At 46.7% G+C, this 23,821-nt stretch overlaps 1 protein-coding gene across 3 annotated transcripts in view; it reads left to right on the top strand.

Annotated features, from left to right (window-relative positions):
• Positions 1–21,103, top strand: part of LOC119394526 (transmembrane protein 50A) — a 169,750-nt gene extending 148,647 nt beyond the window's left edge. For all 3 annotated transcript variants that reach the window (XM_037661852.2, XM_049415809.1, XM_037661853.2), the window contains one exon: positions 20,538–21,103. In XM_037661852.2, the coding sequence (XP_037517780.1) occupies positions 20,538–20,583 (46 nt within the window). In that variant the 3' untranslated portion in view covers positions 20,584–21,103. The remainder of the gene's footprint in view (positions 1–20,537) is intronic.
• Positions 21,104–23,821: the final 2,718 nt, after the last annotated feature.

Raw genomic sequence — 23,821 nt, 5'->3', positions numbered from 1 at the left:
TTACGCTTGATAATGTTTTTAAAAAAATTATGTAAATATAATATTCATAAATAGTTGAGGCGTACAAGTCTTGACCTCGGAAAAAAATAAGTCAAAATCCAAGCGCGCGAAATTTGAAAAAAATTTGAACACATGAACAACGATGCTATTAATCGCCACAAAACGTTCGTGTGTCGTCAATTAATGTTATACAATTAGTGCAGATGTCTACACGCGAGATTTTCATGCAATGATTGATTGCCCTTATGTTAAACTAAAAAAAGTATCAAATACAACTTTTATCCAGTGCGACGACAAAATGACTAAATAAATAATTATAAATATATATATATATATATTATATATATATATATATATATATATATATATATATATATATATTAATCAGGTCCATAGCCAGGGGGGTGGCGCCCGAGGGGCCCAGCCACCCCGAAATTGTGGTGAAGTAGGTGTTTTTCTGAAAACGGCAAGGTTTTCATCAGGTGCCCCCCCCCCCGCAAAAAAATTCCTGGCTACGGGCCTTATATATATATATATATATATATATATATATATATATATATATATATATATATATATATATATATATATGTGTGTGTGTGTGTGTGTGTGTGTGTGTGTGTGTGGTGTGTGTTTCCTAGCCAAGAATTTTTTCGGGGGGGGCCTAGGCCCCCCCCCTGAAATTTTGATGGAGTGGGTGTTTATATATATATACCCCCGAAATCATAAAAACCATCAAAATTTCGGGGGGGGGGCAGCCCCAGCCCGATATATATATATATATATATATATATATATATATATATATATATATATATATACTTGTGTGTGTGTGTTATATAATGCAAAAATTTGGGGGTGGGCTTCGGCACCCCCAAACCCCCCTCTGGCTACGGCACTGACAAAAGATGTTTTGTACTACCACATGTTACCCACTCATGAACTCGGGTGCTCCTGCAGGTAACATATAGTTCGCTGCCAGGTAACATCCTGCCGTAAACATAAAGGACACATCCTACAGGATACAAGAAGGAATCCTTCGATAGGACGAGGAAGGGTTTCGTAAACATAAAGTAGCGTCCTGCAGGTCACAAAAAGGAAGAGGAACCATAAAGGTCATGTAGGGCGTCAATGGGAAACAGAAAGGACATTGCCCGGACATCACCATTTTCATACGGGTATGGCAGCACGTTTTCTTGGACGGAATTAAAAAGACACTAAAGGCAAAAAAAATTGTTAGAATGAAAGGTAAATGTTTGAGAATGTCTAAAACGTCAATATTATCAACAGCAGTGCTCCAGTAATCGAGAAATTAAGGTAAATGTAGGACACTCTATGCCCCACCAGTGGGACGTTTTGGAACGAACCCGATGACATCAAGAGTCCCGAGCAGGCAGTAGCCAGGGGGGGCAGGGGGGCTAGGAGCCCGCCTTCCACCACCCCCCCCCCCGAAATTTTGGTGACGTAGGTGTTTTTACCAAAAATAAATAATGAAAATAGGTGTTTTCATTATTTTCATTACAAGGTTTCAGCAAGTGCCCCCCTCCCCAAAGAAAATTTCCTGGCTACGGGCCTGGTCCCGAGTACAAATTATCGCTAGTATTCAAGCTACTTATGATAAAAAAGAACAGTATGACGATTGCAAGACTTAATAAAATGCTGCTTGTGTGTTTCTGTTTGATTGATGGAAAAAAGAACTTGACGTTACAATGGAGAACGGCGCAGGTTGTGCAAAAAATTACACCATTCCCGCTAAAGGGGACCATGATGCGATGCGAAGCGGAGCACTTGCACGATCGCGTTCCGTTGGCGTTTCGTTCGGCATGCTACCGACCTCGCGTCGTGGAACGCGAAGAGGAACGCTACGCGCGTCTTGTCTTCCGAAGCAGGTGTGTGACCGGGCTAGTTGGTATTCCATAGTGACGTGAACAGCGGCGTATAATACACAAGGACGAAGAACCGACGAGGACTAGCGCTGACTTCCAACTGAAATTTATTAACACAAACATGGAAAAACGAGAACAAGTAGGCACACGTGATCACCGCTCTTGAATTGCGCATGACTGGCGGACATGGAGACGGGAACCAAGAAACAAAAAGAATTAACAAGCAAAAACCACGAAACCGCGAAAAGACGTCAGAGAAGCACCGAAGTATGTCTATGTTATCTGACCGGATGAACTTAGGTAATCTACTTCTTTTCAGTGAGGGCGATTGAAGGTTTGCTGATGCAATTGCCTTTAGCGATAGCTGCAGCTTCAGTGATTATGCGCGTGCTATCCCTGACGATGCCTAGCTAAAATCTGTGTGTTATTATCAAGAGTCGGGTGGCAAGCAGCAGTTTCCAGCGAATGTCGACCAAATCCGCTGCTAGCGGGGACTCAGCCGAAGCTGGGCCTAACACGGACGCGGCCTCTAGAACATTTGAGAACGGCAATCGGTCCAGAACAGGGTCGTCAGGGCCTCCCGCATGCCCTACATGCCTAAGGATCACTTCAAGATCATCCTACGACCACGAGGCGGCATCATATTAGCAAGATGGGTTCCACCAAGGTAGGCAAAGCCATCATAGAAGCTGCAGGGCTGGGGTCGGACCAGACGGCGTCAGAACATCGTCTGCCCGAACGTCCGCCAGAACATAATGGTGGCAAGTACACCGGAACGAGAAAATGCTGAGAAGTACGTGAGAATAAGATCTATAGACCTGGGCGGTTGCAGTTATGAGATCAACGCCTACGAGGCTGCACCAGACGATACGTGCAAAGGAGTGATAAGAATACTGACGAGTCGCCGACGGGCCGGCGGAAGCTTGAGAAGAAATATTGTCAACCCGAGAAACCCCTTGCGCTCGCCGCTAAAAGAATTAAGAATACCGGCACGGTGATCATCGCCTTCGACGGTCACAAGGCTCCAAATTTCGTCAGGTACGGCCCGACCTGGTGAAGTGTTCACTCTACAAGAAAAAGATCGATATATGTTATGCTTGTGGCCGGCTTGGTCACAGAGCTGACGTGTGCCCGACCCCGGAAGAGACCGTGTGTAGAGGATGTGGCGCGATAAACGTGACTAAGGACACACAGGTGCCAACCCAGGTGTGAACTGTGCGGTGGTCCACACCCCACGGCGGACAGGATGTGCAGCCAGCGTTACACAATTCATACGTTGTCAGAAGAAGAAGTGAAAGAGCAATGGCAGCCAACGTTGAAAAGGAGCAAGTCGACAATCCCGCTGAACCCTCGCTCGTCCGAGCTGCACTCCACGGCATCAGCTCCAGTGGACGACTCGAAGCCAACAGCAGCATCTCGCGGCAGGTCCAGGTCTCGAAAACACTCCCGATCCAGAGGAAGGAGTGCATCCAGATCGAGAGGACGGAGTGCATTCAGATCCAAATCCGTGGTGCTGTCTGGGCATCGGAGTCCATCGATCAACCCGAAATCCGAAGGAGGCAGTGGTTCCACGTGGGCCGACAAAGTCAAGGGATCGGCAGTGACGGACAAGACGCCACCTACCAGAGGACAATCTTCCGACAACAGACGACTTGCCTGGGCCGATGGTGCGCAAACCGAACCGGTAAGTGCCATGCTTTGCGACCACCGCCAGAGCAAAGTAGGGTAATAGAGAGGCTCAAGAAAGAAAATGAAGAACTAAGGGAGATGAACAAGAATGTGCTTGCAGAATTAGCAGCAATTAAAAAACTTTTAAGTGAATCCAAGCGGACCGAGAACATAAACAACACGCAAAAGGAAACACCAGTTCCCGCGCCTGCGGGTGATGGGGCCATGTCGGCCAAGCGCAGAGCTGTTGAAAGTAAGCTCAAGAATACTGAAACGCACATAGAGGAAATGAAACAAACACTAGCCTCATTGCAGATAACATGAAAATGATCATGGACAGCGTCTCACAGTTAACGATGAGTGTGGGACAAATGCAGAAATCATTAAACGATCCCAGGGAAGGGCTTAAGGCATTTAGCGAAAGAGTGAAAACTCTTGAAATGATGACTATGTCCGGCAACGACAGAACGCAGTGTGGACCATCGTTCCTCACAGCCCCATGATTCCCCAGGCAGGGGACACGAATATCCAATATGGCTCACACTAAAAGGGAATTTCGAGTGTGGCAATGGAATTGCAGGGGGTACCAAAACAACGTGCCACACTCCAGCAATATCTCAGATCACTACAATCTAAGCCGTATATAATTGCACTCCAAAACAGGGTACGGCTACGTCACGCTCACTGGGTATAGGGCTATAGAGTGCCAAACGTATGGTAGAGGCTTATATGTGCTCGTAAATAAGCAGCTGACACACATCTCTCATGATCTGGGCATTCGGGACAAGAGCTTAGAGCATCTCATGGTGGAGGTATTAGTGCCGGTCTCATACAAAAATCAAACATGCAACAGCTTATTCGTCCTCAACATTTACAGTAACCCGCAGCACTACAAGCAACAGTTCAAGATAATTTTCGAAAAGCTACTAAACTCGCTGAAGCTAGGCCCCTAATCATAGGGGACTTCAACGCTGCTCATGAACTCTGGGGATATACTGCGCAAACCCCAAAGGCAGAAATCTATGGCATCATGCGGACGAGCAAGACATGGTCTTGATTACGGATAAAGGGTATCCACAAGAATCGGCAATTCAGTCTGTAGAGACACCACCCCGACCTAACCTTTGTCAGGAACGTAGAGCATGCCATATGGACAAATACCGGTCATAACTTCGGCAGTGATCACTATGTTCTCGAGGTTAAGCTGTAGGTTGAGAAAGGCCGCACTCGAGAATTTGAGGTTGTTGACTGGGATGTCTTTCGCAGAATTAGAACGCAAAGCGGACCAAATGCTGCCAAACCAAGCCTCAAAGAGTGGTGCGAATCAGGAATGATATCAAGGCAGCCACCAGAAAGCTTCTCACTGACGCTAATGTGGAGGCCATGGATTCTAAACTAGCCCACCTAATAGAAGCAAAGCAGGCCATCACTAAGAAATGGCGGAACTCAACTCAATCGTAAACTAAGGAAGAAAATAGCAGAACTGAATAAACAAATCGAACAGCACTGCAACAACCTATGTAAGCAGCAGTGGGATGAATTCTGTGAAACAATTGATGGGCAGATCAGGAACGGCAAGGCATGGAAACTCATTAAGCACCTCCTAGACGAGCAAGGCACCAAGTCCAACCAGAGACACTGCCTTGCCCGGGCCATACCATAGCCCTTAAAGGGGTCATGAAGCACCTCTTGGGCTTGTTGAAAAAACACAACCTGCGGAAAGCTGACACGGCTATGAACTGCTCTGCAAAATATTACAGTCGTGCGCGTCGCGTAAACCCCACAAGCGGAGCGCGAATTTGCCGTTTCCTCAGGCGCCCTCTTTTCAAACAGAGGCCGGTTCTCACTCTCGTCGGTGGGCGGGGCGTCTGCATGCGTACGTCGCGGAGACATAGCATGCTTATTGGCCGATAGCCGGATGAGATGCGCTTCTTGCCACGGGGTGCCGCCACTTGCCCGCGCGCTTACTTCTCAGTCTGCTATTTTACACGGTAGCCGCACTCGCGCATGCGCATCACAGCGAGAGCGATCGCGTTTCATGACGCGCGCTGACGTGACTTCTTACCCCCGTGCCATCCCTCCCTGTCTAGCTTCCAGTGCGCTCGTCGGCACGAGAAAAGAGAGAAAGCGCTGAGAGCGTGCGCCAAACCCCCGTAACTCCTGTTTCTTGACGGATTCGAGAAATTTTTGCGGCAATCGATTCGGGAGGCAGTAAACTCCGATACTAACGTCATTAGATCATTACTTGGAAAAGTGGTTCATGACCCCTTTAAAAATCAAGACATTGAAACAGTTACTAAACAACTCATAGACAAATACCTACCAGTCGCTAAGGAGCAAGAACATTTTCCGCGATCGGAATACCGGGGAGCCCTCAGCCGAGTTGGATTGACCCTTCACCTTATCTGAAATCAGAAGGGTGCTGAGTGAGTTAAACAGAAAGTCTGCCCCTGGCCCAGATGGCGTCACCAACAAGACCCTCAGGAATCTCGACGAGCCTCTATTGAATCACTGACTGATTTATTAACAAAGCATGGAATTCGGGGAAAGTTCCTGATGAATGGAAACTTTCTCAAGTCACTAATACCGAAACCGGGTAAACCTCCAGTCTAGAGAACTTGCGGCCAATATCGCTAACATCATGTGTAGGAAAGGTTGCCGAGCATGCAATCCTCAACAGGCTTAAAGGCCAACTCCGGCGATTTTTGGCCATGTCAAAGTAATGGTGCTTTTATGTTCCTGAGACGCTCCGTTACGGGCCCGATAGCAGAAGTACTCGCAAATTGGAGAATAATTTTAAATAAGCAAAAAAGCGCAACACCGAAACCGAAACCCAACCGAGTGTACTGTCTACGTATGACGTAGACGTTTTACGAACAAACCGGAAGTCGTACAAGGCATGCCGGTCACGCCGGCGCGGAGTATGAAAACTGTGACAGCCGGGACGACCAGCGAAGCGCCGGCCAAACCCGCTGTCTGTCGCCTTGTGCACAGCAGACGCTCGCTGTAGCGGCCTGAGCGCCGAAGTTAGCGGTGCCCTCGGCTGCGTCACTTCCGCCGCCTTGCCAACACTGACGTCACAGACGCAATGTTGCCAATAATTGTGGGAAGCCAGGAGGGCGTTTGCAGACAATCTTTAAAATTCATTTGCAAACAATCTGCGCATGTCTCAAGCCTGTAATTTGGCATAAATGACGGAAACGTGCAAAGGAACGTACCACAGCGAATTCACTGAGATCCATCGACCTCGAAAAATCGCCGGAGTTGGCCTTTAAGGATTGCTTGGAGGACAACAACAATACACCCACATAGGCTAGGCTTCAGATCCTCGCTATCTACTCAGGATGCTATGAAGCAGATTAAACGGACATTCTGGACGGGTACTCTAGAGATACCAAAGCCATCCTCGGACTAGAACATGGAGAAAGCATTCGACAACATCAGGCAAATGTATCCTTCAAACGACAGAGGAAATTGGACTTGGATCGAAAATGTATAATTACATTACGCTGTGTGTGCTCTCTTTGCTCGTCCTCGTTGTATGCGCTGTGAAACCTTTGGATTATACATAAAATTTTTCTTAGGAGCCCGTACAGCGAGGTTAAGGGTAGGAGACACCAACTCAGATGTGGTTCAACTCGGTGATCGTGGAACCCCTCAAGGCTCGGTGATCTCTCCCGTCCTCTTCAACCTGTGCATGATCGGCCTGTCCAGGAAGCTGAGCAATATCAGCAACATTCACCACACCATCTATGCTGATGACCTTTACTATATGGTGTACTGGCGGTAGTGAAGGACAGGTACAGGATGCACTTACAGAAGCGGTGCAGACAGTGGAGGAATACTTGAGGCCCACTGGTCTCAGGTGCTCCCCACACAAATCGGAGTTGTTACTTTACAGAAAAGGGAGACCTAAGGGCTGGAAGCCACTATCCGAAAGTGACATACATATACTGACCGAAAACGAGGTTAATATACCCAGAGTCGACACGATGAGGGTACTCGGCTTTTTTATAGATGCCAATGGCAGGAGTCACACGGCACTCAAGAAAATTATCTTCAAGAGAGAGAACGCATACCGGATGATCAGACGACTTGCAGGGAGACAAAAAGGCATGAAAGAGGACAATCTTATCAGGTTGATCCACTCTTTCGTGTTATGTTATATTTCATATGCGGCTTCCATGTATAACAGGACACAGACCCAATTAAAGAAGCTAGACGCAGCGATCAAGAAAGTCATCAAGAGTGCACTGGGTCTCCCACTTCGCACCAGCACTCAACAATTGCTCAAGTTAGGGGTACACAACACGACTAGAGAAATTGCGGAGGCTCAAGAAAGCTCCCAAATAGCAAGACTCTCTACAACTTGCACGGGGAGGTCGATCCTCAATAGAATCATGATCAACCCTGTCATCGACCAGGAGACATACACTAAGGTACCACAGGACTTTGCTGAGAGCATCATCGTAGCCCCGTTGCCATGAAATATGCACCCCACCTTCAACGTCGCCAGACGGGTAGCCCGGGCTAAGGCTTTATTGAAGAAGTTGGATAAAGGAGGCAGGGGGGCTTGCTTTGTCGACTCAGCCACATATAAAGACCGAACTAAGTTCGCCGCGGTAGTAGTAGACCACCAGGGCAGGTGTACCAACTGCGCCACGGTTTACACTTCCAAACCGGAAATCGCTGAACAGGTTGCCATCGCGTTGGCCCTGACGGATGATCGATACACCGAGATATACAGTGATTCAAAACCAGCCATCAGAGCCTTCAGCAGGGGCAAGATCGCACCACAAGCAGTTCGAATTATTAATAGTAAACAGGCCATTGATACACATTACATATATTGGTTCCCAGCGCACCTTGGATCACTCGATGACATTCCCATGAATCCAAATGAATCGGCCAACAGCGTTGCCCGCGAACTTACGGACCGGGCCGCTTTTACATATGGCTTTGATTCTGCTGGATTCGAAAATCAACAACGGGATACGCCCACGACATATAATGAAATTACTAAACATTACTATTTGGGGAGGAGAGAGTTTCCACCCCCTCACAGTAGACTAAACAGAGCACAAGCAGTCACACTTAGACAATTACAGACACAGTCTTATTACTCACCAGCACAGGCAAAAGCATGGTACGATATAAAAGATATGGATGCTGTTTGCAAGGCATGCAAGAAAGAAGTATGCACACTTGAGCATATGCTCTGGGAGTGTGGGTCGCTTGGCCTGGCATTTCCCGGGAACGGTTTACAGGGATGATAAAGTCTCACGACCATATTCCCCAAGTCCTGGCTGTCCAGTACGCCCATGACAGGGCTGGGAGGCTTGACCCCAGTCCCGACGTGGGATTAGCCAGGCAGGTGGCAACACCTGTACAGGACGTATAAATAAAGTTATTTCCATCCATCATCCATCCATCCATCCACTGCGCATGGGACGTAGCGTGACCTGTGCGCTACAGTGCACGGGGCAGAGTATGCACGAGGTGTGTTGACCTGCTTACATATATAGTCTGCAATTTTTCCGGTGCAGAAAAAACCACCTGAACGCTGGCGGCTTGGCCAATCTTTTTTAACCTGTGCGCGGCGACAGGCAGAGAAGCGAAACAGTGTCGAAAAGAGCCGGCCTGTCGTACTACCGTATGTGCACGATGTATCGCACAGGTTACACTGTAAGCAAAAATTAGCCCAGATGGGAGTTTTATCAGCTTATCAGCCCCGAAAACCATGCCCGCATCATTTACTCCGTCATAGCAGTGTTAATACGGCACAAGTCGTCTTTGTGCTCCCGTTGCGAAGTGAGGGAGCATATAAACGACATGACCCTATTATACTCCCCACGGAGTATCTGCTCACGTTCACAAACTTCCCATGGGAGCTCCAAAAACCAATTTTGGCATCGACGTGCGTGCGTGTGTGTGTATGTGTGAAGCTCCTGTGCACCGATGCCTTGCAACAACTGCCGATTAGTGCTTTGTGTAGACGTGTAGGACTATTTTCTCCGCTGAACCGTTCTGGAGAGAGACAAGTTCAACTCGTGCCAGCATCCGACCGCGAACACATCGAGCTGGCTGTGCGGTGCTTATTCTCCCGTCGAGCGGCAGTGCCCATCCACACGAGTGCAAGCCTCCGACACGCCAAGGATACCTCGCTTCAACGTGCCGAGTTACGAGAAGTGCGAAGAATAATTTCATCGGTAACAAAAGTAAGCTGTTGCGATCGTCAGCGGTTGTTTCCGGAGTTTCACCGGCTGAGACTTCGAAGCAGAGAGAAGTAGGCTTCGCTATGTCGTCGGCATCAAGCCGGCCGGCGGCCGGTGTGAGAGCTGTGCCAGCGACGCGCTCGACCACGGGCAACGGTTACTTCTCGGAGTGTCAACGATGTTTCCTGGCTGCAACTTCTAAGCGGTAAGAACGCTTCGCTACGTCGTCGGTACCAAGCCGACGGCGTAGCGAACTCGCACCGCCACACCGGCCGCCGTGGCGAGTTCTACGAGCTCGCACCGGTCACCGGTGAAGCAAAGAATATGTTTCACAGAAAATGAAACTGCTGGAATGAATAAGTTTAAATTGTCTCCTTTGCGCCATGCGACCACCGCTGTCAAAAGTCTAGCGAGAAGGCAAGCACCGATACGAGACAGATTGAACCAACATGCGGTCGCCGATGCACTGCGACCAACAGGAACCGCGACTACGAGCCGTCTTGTTCGTTGTAAGTGCACCGCTCCGTAGCTTAAAGCGGATAGCGGACACCTGTTTTTTTTATTGTGTGTGTAAAACAACAGCGACGAAAACTGCCTAGCAGCAAGCATTCTGTGATCGCGAGCTCTCGTTCGTCGTATAGCCGTGCCGTATCCTGGGAGAGGCCTAGCGATCACCGTCGGCAACAACGCGGTATACCGGCGTGGCGCCTCGGTTCTTCGCCGGTGTTGCTGAATGTGTGCCGCTGAAGCGTTCGTGCACGGCCGCTCGGGATTCGTGCAGGATTAGGTGCATTTTAGACTCACGTAAGGCGGATACATCCCATACGACAGAGTGCCAGCCGATAACCAAATTCGCTAATTGAAAAGGCGTTGAATGTTAAAAGATGGGCGTGCATCATGATATCTATAAGCCTACCTGAAATTTACACGTACGCCATGAATGTTTGTTGCTTAATTACGTGGAAAAGAAGTGTCCCACCTGAGCTACATGGGAGGTCAAGTAGGGTGCCTATATACCCGGTGACCAGGCCCGTAGCCAGGAATTTTTTCGGGGGGGGGGGGGGGGGCACTTGCTGAAAACCTTGAGCTTTTGAGAAAAATACCTATTTTTATTATTTATTTTGGTAAAAACACATACTGCACCAAATTCGGGTCCCCCCCCCTGGCTACGGGCCTGCCGGTGACCGTAGTTTGGTTTTGAAGCGCCAGTGGCGAGCGGTTGTCAGTGTTAATGTTGTGTTACTTTGCGAACGTTGTGTGCATGTTTCTGTACTTGTGATCGATCTGCGTGCTTCGATGCTAATTTAATTAAAGATTCTCCGACGCATGGTCCGACAGCGAAAGCATTTTTTTTCGTTGGTTATAAAATTTACTCCCATACTTACCTGGAAAAGCTCCCCGACGGATGTAAAAATACTCCCCTCAGTCCATCCAAAACCACCGTCCTTAAGGGGGGTAAATTTTTTACTCCGCCTGGACGGAGTATATAAAACCCCCATCGGAGCGTGCGCTGCACTCTAAGAAAAAATCGAGTATTTGGGGAGTATTTCTGCCACACAACTATAATCGTCATCCATCTCGCGTACTTTCCTCGCGTTATCGTCGCGACCCCGAACGGCGCGCGCGTTATCAGCGTGACATAGCATTCTCAATCGGAAAGTGACGAGAGCCGGTTTTCAAGAAAGGAAACGCGAGCAAGCCGGATGACGATTATTCACTTTAAGAAAATATCGATTAAAAAGGGCGTCTATTTGTCCCACAACAATAATCGTCATTTATTTTGCCTTCCTTTCCTTGCACTATCGCCGCGCCCGGCACTTTCTGGTCACGAACGACATGCGCGCTATCAGCGTGACATAGCATTCTTGGCAGGAAAGTGGCCAGCGCCGAGTTTTCAAGAAAGGAAACGCAAGCAAGCCAGATGACGATTATTGTTGTGGGACAAAAAGACGCCTTTTTACTCGATCTTTTCTTAGGTGTTGCGTGGCAGAAATACTCCCCAAATACTCGATTTTTTCTCAGAGTGTAGCAGACAAGTCCATTTACTCCCATCTCGGCTTTTTTTTTCTTACAGTGTAAAAAAGGTTGGCCAAGCCGCCAGCTGTCGTACTACCGTATGTGCACGATGTATCGCACAGGTTAAAAAGATTGGCCAAGCCGCCAGCGTTCAGGTGGTTTTTTCTGCACCGGAAAATTGCAGAGACTATATATGCAAGCAGGTCAACACACCTCGCGCATACTCTGCCCTGTGCACTGTAGCGCACAGGTCACGCTACGTCCCATGCGCAGTGCGAGTCGTCTACTCGATCCCACTGACGTGTGGAAGGCTTACGCGGCCAAACCGGCAGGTGCGTAAACGACCAGCTGCGAGAGCGCCGAAATAATGTACACCCGTCGGCAAAATAAGCCGGGGACGCGCGAGCGACGACCGTAATCAAATAAAACTGCATCGCCCGCCATCTGACGTGGAAAGTGCGCGTGTGCGTCCTTTCAATCTCGCAGCCATATCGTTTTACTCGCTTGCAGCGGACCAGCGATTACATGTACCGTTTTGCGCTAGGCGTCGCTTTCTTTCTTCAATCCATGACGTGCTCAGTTTGACGGGGCACGGTGGCGGTGATGTGTACGCGGCTCGCTATGCCCTGATTAAAGAGATAGCATATCTTGTCTCAGTGGCAAACTGGTCCACGCACATCATTACTTCTCTTCTCTGCACGTTCGTTTTAGTTGAAGCATACCATGTGATAATGAAACACGAACGAAGGCACCGAAAACGAAAAGGCGTTGAGCCGAAAGAATGCTTCAGTTTATTACATAATAAGAGGCAGGCAGATCACCTTGCACATGCAACAAAATAGGCGAATTGACTAAAAAAAAAGAAAAACGCTCGCTGGTATCGGCGATGTCATGAATTGGCCTTGAAAGAACAAAAAAGGAAAGCAACTGAGGGCGAGCGAAAAATAGCAACGGTGAAATTTATCACCTATGCCGTATTGAGTTGTCATTAAAAACAGGGAAACCGTTGCATCACGTGGTCACACTCAAAAACTGATCGGCAAGTTATTGAACAGGATACCAAACGATGCATACCTTCGGAACTATTGCTGTGATCACGCTTCCCACGAAACACAAGAAAAGCTAGAAAACTTCTACTAAACATCTAGAAAGGAAACTCCAAAAGTATATTAGAAGTTTAGTTGAGATGTTATTTAGACGTAAGCAGCTTGAAAACTTCCTGTAGCTGTGCTAACGCCACGTTATTAGAAGTCTAGAAAACTGCTTGCAAGAATTCTAAAAACTTCTTGCTAGATCTTTTTAAGAGCTTTTTTAGACATTTATTTTTCATGCAAACCAGCTTGTTGAGGAGCTTGCCCTAGTCAATTCGTTGCATCATGCAGCCTTTTGCAATCGCGTTTTAGCTGTTCACTGTCAAGCGTAATAGGTAAAGGGATGCCTGCGTAATATATGGCGTCACATTAATTTCTCGAGCTACTCTAGCGAGCAGGATTGATAATTCAAAAAAGGCAGAAGTTGAGGGGAAGATGGAAGCTTGAAGAGATGACAAATTCTCGACACGGGGTGTCGCTGGAGCGATTTCGACAAGCGGACTTGTCAATTCACAGCTTTGAAGAAGACAAGTTTGCTTGTCGAAGCGCTCACTCCAGCGACACCCCGTGTCGAAGAATTTGTCATCTCTTCAAGCTTCCATCTTCCCCTCAACTTCTGCCTTTTTGAATTATCAATCCTGCTCGCTAGAGTAGCTCGAGAAATTAATGTGACGCCATATTACGCAGGCAATCCCTTACCTATTACGCTTGACAGTGAACGCTAAACGTGATTGCAAACACTGGCATGATACAACGAATTGACTAGCGTGTTTGCTGGAGCCAACATTTTGACAAAACTAACTTGTCTTCAAGTTCCCAGCCTTGAAGAAAAGTCCGCTGTCCGAAGCGGCTCCGGCGACACCCCGTGTTCAAGAATTTTTTATCTCAGCACAATTGGTGTTCTTCTGGCCAAAGAATGGTTACCCTATTTATTCAGACATGACATTTCCTTAATTCATTGTTCTCAACACATCTAAGCATTTTGATGTCGGGCCATTTTCATTACTTGTGTTTTATGGAATACATTATACCACGCTTCCAAAGTAAATGCGAAATTCCAACAAATCTTGTTATCATGCATAACCTTTATTGTAGCAATTCCAAACAATATGTTGGCCACTTGACATAGGCTGGAGCAATGGAATTGATGACTTTGTTCAAGAACCTGCACGCAAAAGGCACAGTAAAGTACAACCGTGTCTCAATCATCAGACATGTATCAGCACAACAAAAATCGGAAGGCTGTCTTGGCAAACACACGAGCGCAGCAGCAATACTTTTCTAAATCATCGAACATTTGTAAACGCCAATAGGAGCAGTTCAATGGCTTATTTTCTTGGGTAGGCAAAATTTAGAGTTCCTCTACAATGGTGTGTGTCAATAATATCGTGGTTTTGGGAATACCTGGAATTCTAATTTCAGCCTGCACACAAAAGGCACGATGAGCCAGGAAAATGTTTCAGTCAGCATGCACCTACACCAGCATAACAAAGAAACAAATAAAACGAAACAAGAAGCTAGTTTGGTTAAACGACAACAAACACCGTAGCACAGGGCGACACTGGTTTTAGGAAAAGTTCGCCCTAGTTGGTAGCACATGCAAAGAATTTTTTCGCATAACCAACACAAGAACAAAAATGGAGACACAACATGTGCACTAACTTTCAGTAGAATGGTTTATTGCACACGAGGCAAACGGTTGCACAATGCCGGGGCACTCACACTGCACCAAGACGCAATGCACCGAGATTTGTCTTTTTCCATTTCATTTTTAGATAACATAACACTCATAAACTCACAGACTACTGCACATTCCAGAAAGTCTATTCTTTATCTGACAAGGGACAGGGACAGAGTACTGACACAAGTGGTACGGATATTTGCGATTTTGGCAGCTTATAGTATTATCAATCTCGTTAGTTAAGCTCTATTGGTTGATAAAACCTTTGAGTTCTGCTAGAAAGGTTCACACCCACACGCTCTACAGGACAATGCAAGCCACCCATCATTGGCTTTATTTACAAGATTACAATGCTCTATTAACCTATCATTCATGCAGCTGCTTGTTTACACGACATACTGCTTAGCTGCAGGAAAGAGGTATCTGATAAGCGACAGTTTCTCCACATTCCACAAACCGCATTCTATGTTCGTTTCTGGCAAGCAGTTGTCTTCTTCGATGCTTGGCTGCTAATTCTGCAAATCGATTTCAGCTTTCATGGAGCGTAAAAACTATTTGTACATTAGCAAGTGACATCAACCTTATGATGTAGTGCAAAATTTCGTGCAAGTGTGGCACAACAGCTATTCCTTTTTGAGCAACATCACTGTTGAATGGCAGACTAGAGCAATGGAGTGGTACTTCCTAATCGGGACCTCTGCGACTAACACCTTTGTTTGAGTGACGTGTTGTGTGTGAATCTTTCCAATGTGCTATGTGTTCCGTTGAGTTGTTGCGCTATTCAAGTACAGAATAAAAAGGTTGGCATCACGTGCTAATGTGCAAGTAGTTTTCAGCTCGATGCAAGCTGAAATCGATTTGCAGAATCGGCACTCAAGCACCAAAGACGACGATGCCTGCAAGAAACAACATAGGACACAGTTTCCTGGAAGGCAGAGAAGCTGTCCTTTATCAGATACCTCTTTCATGCGGTAAGCAGTATGCCGGGAAATGGCCACTGCAGGAATGATAGGTTAAAGAGAGCATTTTTAAAAGAGGCGAGCGAATGTTGGGTGAGTTAGGGTCTCGACATAATAAATACCATCGTAAGTAGCGCAACTAGACAGGACACAGTGTTCGTCTGTTCCTTTCTGTTGTCCTGCCTAGTTGCTGGTACATACAATGGCATTTATAAGACAGCATGGTAATCTTGTAAACACGATGGATGTCTGCGTTACAGTGTAGAGCATCTGAGTGGGAACTTTCTTCAGAACACAAATGTTTTATCAGCTAATAGAGTTGAACTAACGAAGTTGATAATAGAAGCTGCAAAAATTGCAATAGGGGGTATCAATTTTGTTAGCACTCCTCGACTGTCCTTCTCGAATGAAGCACTGATCTTTCTTGAACATGGAGTAGTTCGCGAAGGTGATCAGTATGCCGTATATTTTGCTAAAATAAAGCGGAAGAAGACATCTCTCTGCATGGCACCTTGGTTAAGCTTGAGGGCACCACGCCATTGTCTACAAGTGCCTCGTGTGCAATAAACCATTTTTTTTTAAAGTTAGTGCACAGATTGTCCCTTTTCGGCTTTGTGTTGCTTATGTGCTAAAAATTTTTACCAAGTGTGTTGAGGTCACTTATGAGTACAGAAAACAAGATACTTTAGAAATTTCAACCACAGATACACACAAGCACAACAGCAAAACCTAGTTAACAGTAGAAAACCTGTAACAGCCAAAGGAAAGTGCAGCTGAACAGTTAATATTAGGCAGTTTTAGAATAGCGTACGCTAAGTTAGCGTTAGCGTTTGCGGCCCGCTATTTCCGTCACTTAACGGGAGCCCGCAAGCGGTTAGCGTACGACGCATGCGCAGTTGCGCGAAAAGCCAACGCAAAGCTTTGCGTACGCTATTCTAAACTGCCTATTGCCCACACAATGCGCTTAAATTTAGGTATGTTTCAGAATCCCGGGTAAGCAAAATCAACGAGTTCCTCCACAACGGTGGCCATCATAGTCGTGGTTTCGGCAATACTCAGAACTTTATTTTCATCCTGCACGCAAATGGCACAATGAAGTCAGCCAAGCATGTGCGTGCAGCTTACCCTATGTCTTTCAAAAATTATGACAAATCGGAACATTTTCGAAGCATATGTTTTGACGCCTTCTGCACATCCTTCTAAGGCCTCACAGCAAAGTTACTTGAACACGGGCATGAGCTGGCGCTCTCATGTATAATTCGTTCAGGTGACCTGTCGGCGGGTTCAGGTGACGCACTTCCACATTCATCACCCTCAACACAGATTGTAACCAGGCAGGCATTATCTACGCTTTCAGTAGTTGAGTTTTGTGCTGAAAAGTTACTAGCTTTCATTATTTTGCATCGAGGCGGTCTGGCGAAAAAGCGGCTCAACTGCAGCATGAAGTCGGCGATGTTTTTGCCGACGCGATAGGTAGCCGATAGCTTTCTTTTTTCTTTCCATGGCAGTCCCTTTCGCGCGGAAAGCTAAAAATGACACTTACGTCTGTTGGGTGTCTGGAAGACAATGAGGTCCTGGAGTTTTGACACGAAAAAATAGCAGGACGAACAAGAAGCACATTCCGAAAAGACGGAGAAAGGATATTCAACTTGAAATGCTTGAAACTATACTGCGCAGTTATCGATCGTCGGCGGCTTCGGTGGAAAGAGAGCGAGATAAGAGCGAGAGCGGCGAGAGCGCCAGAGCGGCGTCACGGGCGGCCAATGAGAGGGCACGACACGATGACGTAGAATGACGAAGTGTGTGGCGACCAATGGCGACCATGGGTGGCGACAGGTCTCGACCATGGCCTCCGAGATGGGGGACGCGCCCGCTATCTCTGAGGCCATGTCTCGCCTCTGGACGGCGGGAGTGTGAGGAAAGACGCTTTTCTTCCGCCCTCGATAGGAGCGCGCCTCGGCAAGCATGGTCTGCGCGCGAACGAACTGGAGATGACGCTCGAAGGGTCCGGGGGCACTCTCGGTCCCATACTGCCCATACATTGTATCACATTTTATTTCATCAATTAAGCGATGGTGATCGATGTTCGGCGAATGATTTTGTATCCTTCACGTGCATGGTGGGCTAAAAGATGGGAAAATTTGGTTTACCGATCTTCACATGTTAAAATGGGGAGAAATATAAACCCGCTACCCTTTCTTTTATTGCGCATGCGGTTCAGGCGACCAATATTTGCGATACGAACGTATACGAGCGACCGAAGTTCATATGCGCGCATTTTAATGGCAAAAGCTCTAGAAAAAAATGTTCACTAAACGTTTTAAAAGACTTCTTGTAAAAAACGTTTTTTCAACGTCTTCTAAAAAACTTCTTGTGAAAAACGTTTATTCAACGTTGCATAAGTATACCTAGATGTCTGCATACCTTTTTAGTCGTTTCAAGAAGTTTTTTAGAGGTTTTGTGTTTCGTGGGTTCTTCAGAGCTTTCGATATCCTCTATAGAGAGCATGTAAATCACAATGTTCCGCGTGGCTGCAGAAAGTTGCAAAAACACGTGGCAGCAGTGATGAACTCAAAAAAGCTGAGTGAGCGCTCAAAAGAACATAGCGTGTGCATCAAAGCGTAGAAGTTCCCTGCTTCTCTTCGAAGACGATAAAACGAGAAGGACGTTTGAGCTCCGCCTCCAAGAGTAGGACACGATAACCTGATCGGGCCTAGTTGGCATCGCCTTCTCCATAATTAGCCTGAACGTGCCGCGAGAAAAAGAAAGCCTGTGCGCGTAACATTGAACACATTTTTGCCACACAGAACGCGCTGATTTTTCGCGCACTGCCAACGACACTTACGCAGACACCGACACCGGAATTTCTGCGAAAGGAGCTTTTAATCAGCAGCGCGGTCAACGAAAAGTTCGGCTGCTCTGCGTTGTCTGTGAAGCGAGCCGCGAACACTTCACCGCCACCATGCCCCCGTCGAACTGAGCACGTCATGGATTGAAGCAAGAAAGCGACGCCTAGCGCAAAACGGTACATGTAATCACTTGGTCAGCTGCAGCGAGTAAATAGATAGGGCTGCAAAATTGAAAGGATGCGCATGCGCGCTCTACATGTCAGATGGCGCGGCGATGCAGTTTTATCTGATTTCGGTCGTCGCTCGCACGTCCCGACCTATTTTGCCGACGGGTGTACATAATGTGATACAAGGGCACCTTGGCACCCATTGCCGGGATTGCGGTTGCAGTCCCCTCTTCGATCGATGCGCGATAAAGGCAAGGCACAGGATCAGTTAACCCGCGAGATCACCGAAGCAGAAATAATTCACTCACTAGGTGAAAACTGCGTAAGCTCCCCATCAGTTTCATTATCGCAGTTAGAACGTGAATACTTGGCCGGGCGTTAAGGCAATGGTGGATCCGTTCCACTTGCTTCGATTACAGTGGCTTTGATTAGGCTGTATGCTTGCTTTTTATCTTCCTTTTCCTCGCATATATTTTGCCACTTTGCAAAATAGTCATTTGGAAGTCAGCGCTCTTTCTGTCTACTCTGTCCTTTTTTTCCTATGTTCGCGCGCTGCAAAACCCTGCCAATATGTTCCATTGAACATGAGTTCAGTGCTCAGAGGTATAAAAGGTCTAAAAATTCAAGTACGAAACCAATCATATTAGAGGCGGCTGAGTGTGTCCAGGTAATAACGAGATCGTGGTCCCGGTCACCATTCCCGATTTCGATTAGATTTGTTTAGGTACAGGTTTTAGGCCCAGAACAATGATTTCGAAGTTAGTTAGTTTTGTGAAAACAAAATTTGTTCGCCGACAAAAAGTATGCAAAGTTTGGCCTATGAGTGCACCTAGGGAAAAGTGCGTACTGAAGTACAAAAAAAAAAAACGCGTACCATCAAGGACGGATTCAAGACAGAACAGAAGAGGGCGTCACTCGCAACTAACTTTATTCTCAGAAAATCAGCGACATATATAACCGTAGCAACCATGCGCACACACATCGTCTCACACGCTCGTCAAAATACACGCGGTAAGGAGAATGGCAAAACCATTTAATCTAAAACAGATTGAAAGGAATTATATTCACCACCACGCAGAACAACCGATGTGTCACTTACACAAACATCTCTCTTCTTTTAATGTAGCATGCTTAGTCGAAAAAAGCGCCGTTGTAATCGCCAGGATAAGCCGCACATACAGTCTCGTAGAAGGTGACGTTCCGAACTGCTTGCAAGGTGAAGGATGATAGCAGCACAGCGCCAACGTCAGCATAGCGTTTCGGGCGACGAAAAGATTGTGAGCCATCCCTCTGCGTGTGTTGCTCCCATGCTCACTGAAGGCGAAGTTGTCCCGAGGGTCGCTTAAGTGCGCGAGCTGCGTTACTCTCGTTGACCATGGTGCTGGCACGTCCGCGAAAAGCGCAGTGCCAGGCAGGGGGTAGTCGAATGAAGCGCCGATGTAATCGCCAGGATAAGCCGCACATGCAGTCTCGTAGAAGGTGACGTTCCGAGCTGCTTGCAAGGTGAAGGATGATAGCAGCACAGCGCTAACGTCAGCATAGCGTTTCAGGCGAGGAAAAGATTGCGAGCCATCCCTCTGCGTGTGCTGCTCCCATGCTCACAATGCTAAATTTCAGTTGGTTCACAATGCTAAATTTCAGACCACAAATTTGGCACGGGACGTAGACAACATTTTTGCTGTGCGCGTGACCTCTCTTGTGTGTATTCTTCGATGTCCCGTACCACACTGCGTTTTAGCTTTGTCATACATATGCATACATATGCATGCCTGGAGTGCCACTCGCAGAGGACAACAGTAATTCGAATAGTCTGTACTGTTGTCTATAATTTAATAGTAATAAAAATTGCTGGGGTATAACGTCCCAAAACTACGGTATATGAGAGACACCGTAGCGGAGGGCTCCGGAAATTTCGACCACCTGGGGTTCTTTAACGTGCACCAAAATCTAAGTACACGGGCCTCAAGCATTTTCGCCTGTCATTAATGCTATCTATTTTTTGCAGGGCCTTGGTGTTCAAGTTCGGGCGAACCGAAGACCTGTGGGGTTGAGTTCTTATCAGCACAGCATTGTCACGGGCTGCACAATCGCAGTCGCAAAATTGCTAATAAGAGGTTGTACTTAATTAGCACCTCTCACCATTTATTTGCTATTTTTGTGTAGTGTCATTCTTCTAGGGATATTTTTTTGAGAATTTTGTTTGCGTGTTAAACAAAGTATGTACGCATCGATTTCTCTTATTTACCATATGTATATGGTATGATGTTGAGTTTTTTCCAAACTCCGAATGCAAGCTCATTAAAGTTGGCCAGATTCATGCAGTGTAAATCTACAAGTCTTTCGGCAATCCAGCTAATTTGTCTTCAAGGAAGGGCAAAAAATATGTCGGACCATCTTCGCTGTTGTTTTGCAGTCGATATAGTATCATGCTTTTAAGATCTTGTATGAGAAACAAGAAATGTTGTAAGAAACTTCATGATGAAGATACGCCATTGCATAACTTCAATGTGGTAACGCCTTGTCTTCTCGCATTGCTTTTATTTGCGAAAATACAAGCTATTGTCTCTTGAACTAGCTGTTACTTATTATAATGTGCTGTGCTTGTAAAACGCCTAAGTTGTAAATAAATAGTGTAATCCTGAGTCTCTTAAGTGTGATTTATTAAGAGGTTGCACTTTGCACCATGCCATGTTCTTGTGTAAGAAGAGCAGTGTGATCAGTTTTATCAATTAGGAAGAGGAACACCATCAGTGCTTGTAGATCAGCAGTTAATAGAGGATGGTCTAGTTGGTTCAAGAAACAGTGGACAATGTATAACACACAGCGCTTGTCCTTGTTCCTTTCTTTATGCATTGTCTGTTGTTGCACTGTTTATTCAAGATGTTTGGGCTAGTTGGTGACCCTCTGAGTAGAACATTGAACGACCAAGAACAGCATGGGCACCGACATCAAACTTAGGTTTTAAGCTATACGCCGAATTTATACAAATTGTTAAAACAGCCATCTAAAAACAGTCATTTTTAGAGCGATAGTTATAATACTGCATATCTCGCAAGGTCATTCATCGCGTCGCAATGACCTTCAGCCGCCGCAGCGCAAACATAATGCAAGGTTCGTCCGGCCGGCCTTTGCAAAAGAAGAGCAGCAGCATGGCTAGAGGTGCGTGCCAGAGAAACACGAGAACGCGCTTGGCCAGCGCCTTCTCTATTTTTCAGTGCCTGGGCGAGCGCTCTCCTCGGGCCGTCGAACGCGCGCTCCGCTTCCGCTCGCCGCTGCCGCGTGGTGGCGCTGTGCAAGTAGACTACGTAGAGTCACTGGAAAATTTCACAGTACCGCAAAGGTGGGCTGCACGCAGGCAACATTGGGCGGCGGCGGCCATTTCCCTTCCGGACTGTCCGGCGCGTTGCTAGCGTGTGTTGAGAAGTGACCGTTTTCGCTTCGATGCCGTGTTACGCTCGGCGGAACTGCAATGTGTGTGTGTGTGTTTTTCAAGAGGATATTAGAAGTGATTTCGAGTAATCGACAGTTGTGAATCGACTGCGCGGTAAGCGGTGTAACTAATGAAACGTGCGGCAAATGTTGCCATGTGCTCGCGAACTCTTTATGGCTTCATCGGTCTCTTTTCGTGTCACGGCCGGGTGTGTTCGTTAGGTCCGGAGCCGTAAGCATAGTTGCATTAGCGCAGTGACTTCGTGCGAGACGCCATTTACTTCGACACTTGGTGATATCTTGACTGTTTGCGCTAGCTTTGCAGTCGGTGTTCAGGTTCACTTCATAGCGTACACTAGAACATTACGAACAACATCGAGAACATTCAACATTACGTCCTTCGACTGATCACTGACGCATACCTTGCTTGCGCACCATGCTTGCTGTTCAACTGGGTGTTATGTGTAATAGAAGTGGCGTGTGTGTACAGTAACTGGAAGTTGTGCGTGACGTATTTATGTCTCTGTTTCGAACGCCAGCAGCTGAACGTACGAGCGAATCGGCCTGCGGTAGGTAAGGTGCATCTTATTTTGCGAATACGTTGTCTTTTCCTAACAGACACCTAGAAAATAGGCCATCAAAAATTATTGTTGACATCACTAATTATTTGTTTAATTTCCTTTTTTTTTTGTCTCTTTAATATTCCCGACGTTGCAGTGCATTTGCAAATATTTTGCTGTGTTCCGACAAACATTTTTTTTTTTTTGACGTTGCCAGCGCCTAAACAGCTGGGGTTCGGTTGCTCCACTGCTTTTAATTTCAACTTTTTTTTTCATACTGCACTCTTATAAAACTTCCTCGGCACAGTGATTTATGTCCTTTTAATCAGAAATAGCACGTCCCGGAAATTTTTAAAGCGCATGCTACTGCAACACAATATATAGACCTAGGGCTCGCATGAAATGACTCCCTCAATGAGTGGGATCTGCCGATTTTTTTTTTCCTGTGACCATTGCTTACCCACTAAACAGTATTGTAAGGGTACGCTTGGCGCAGTGCAGCACTAGCAACATTTGCAAAAAATTTAAAAATACGCTTAATAACATTGCCTTACACCAAGTTATCAACAGAGTTCCACGCTTCTGTTTCGCGCAATGGCAAACGATGACGCCACAATTGCCTTCAAGGTCAACAGTTATTATTTTAATAAATCTTCGATTTCGCTCTCGTGCGTGACATGTTTATAACTAAATGAATGCACAATCTGTTCAACAGATCGAGATATAAACAGCCGAGCAAATAGAAAGGTATCTGGTATGTAATTTTCAGTATCGCTGAACATGGCGAACCGAAAAGATGAAGTTTCCTGTCGCATGAGAGCTTTTCCAGCAAAGTTTGTGTAGTTCACTGCAGAAAGGAGTGTTCTTCGAGAGGGGCGAATTTATTCCGCGGCCAACATTGAGGCACTTAAAACGACGCTCTTTGACGTTAATTCTTCCCGCACAGAATGCAAAAATAAACGAGAATCCCAGGTTACGTTCGGTTGCTGTTCAGCTATTCTTTGGCATCTGCATGACGCGTTTAAAAAAGCGACGAAGTACTTCTAAGGACTGTGATACTGCTAAATGTCCGACCACGCTTTGCGTTCAACGCGCCTGCACCCAAAGCGCTTGGAAGGGATATGGCGGCGAGAGGTCACGTGATGCGGAGAGGCCAATCGCGTCGGCGGCGGCGCGCGGAAAACAGATGCGATACTCTGAAATTTTTCCAGTGACTCTAAGACTACGGGAAGCTGGCGCTGAACGCCCGCGCGTATCACGAAGCTCACGAATTCGTGTTTGCATCCGAGTTTAATTGCAT

Source organism: Rhipicephalus sanguineus, chromosome 5 (genome assembly GCF_013339695.2).
Source record: "Rhipicephalus sanguineus isolate Rsan-2018 chromosome 5, BIME_Rsan_1.4, whole genome shotgun sequence".
NCBI classification, from domain to species: domain Eukaryota; kingdom Metazoa; phylum Arthropoda; class Arachnida; order Ixodida; family Ixodidae; genus Rhipicephalus; species Rhipicephalus sanguineus.
The sequence above is the reverse complement of the archived record's forward strand: the minus strand, read 5'-3'. Positions and strand labels throughout refer to the sequence as shown.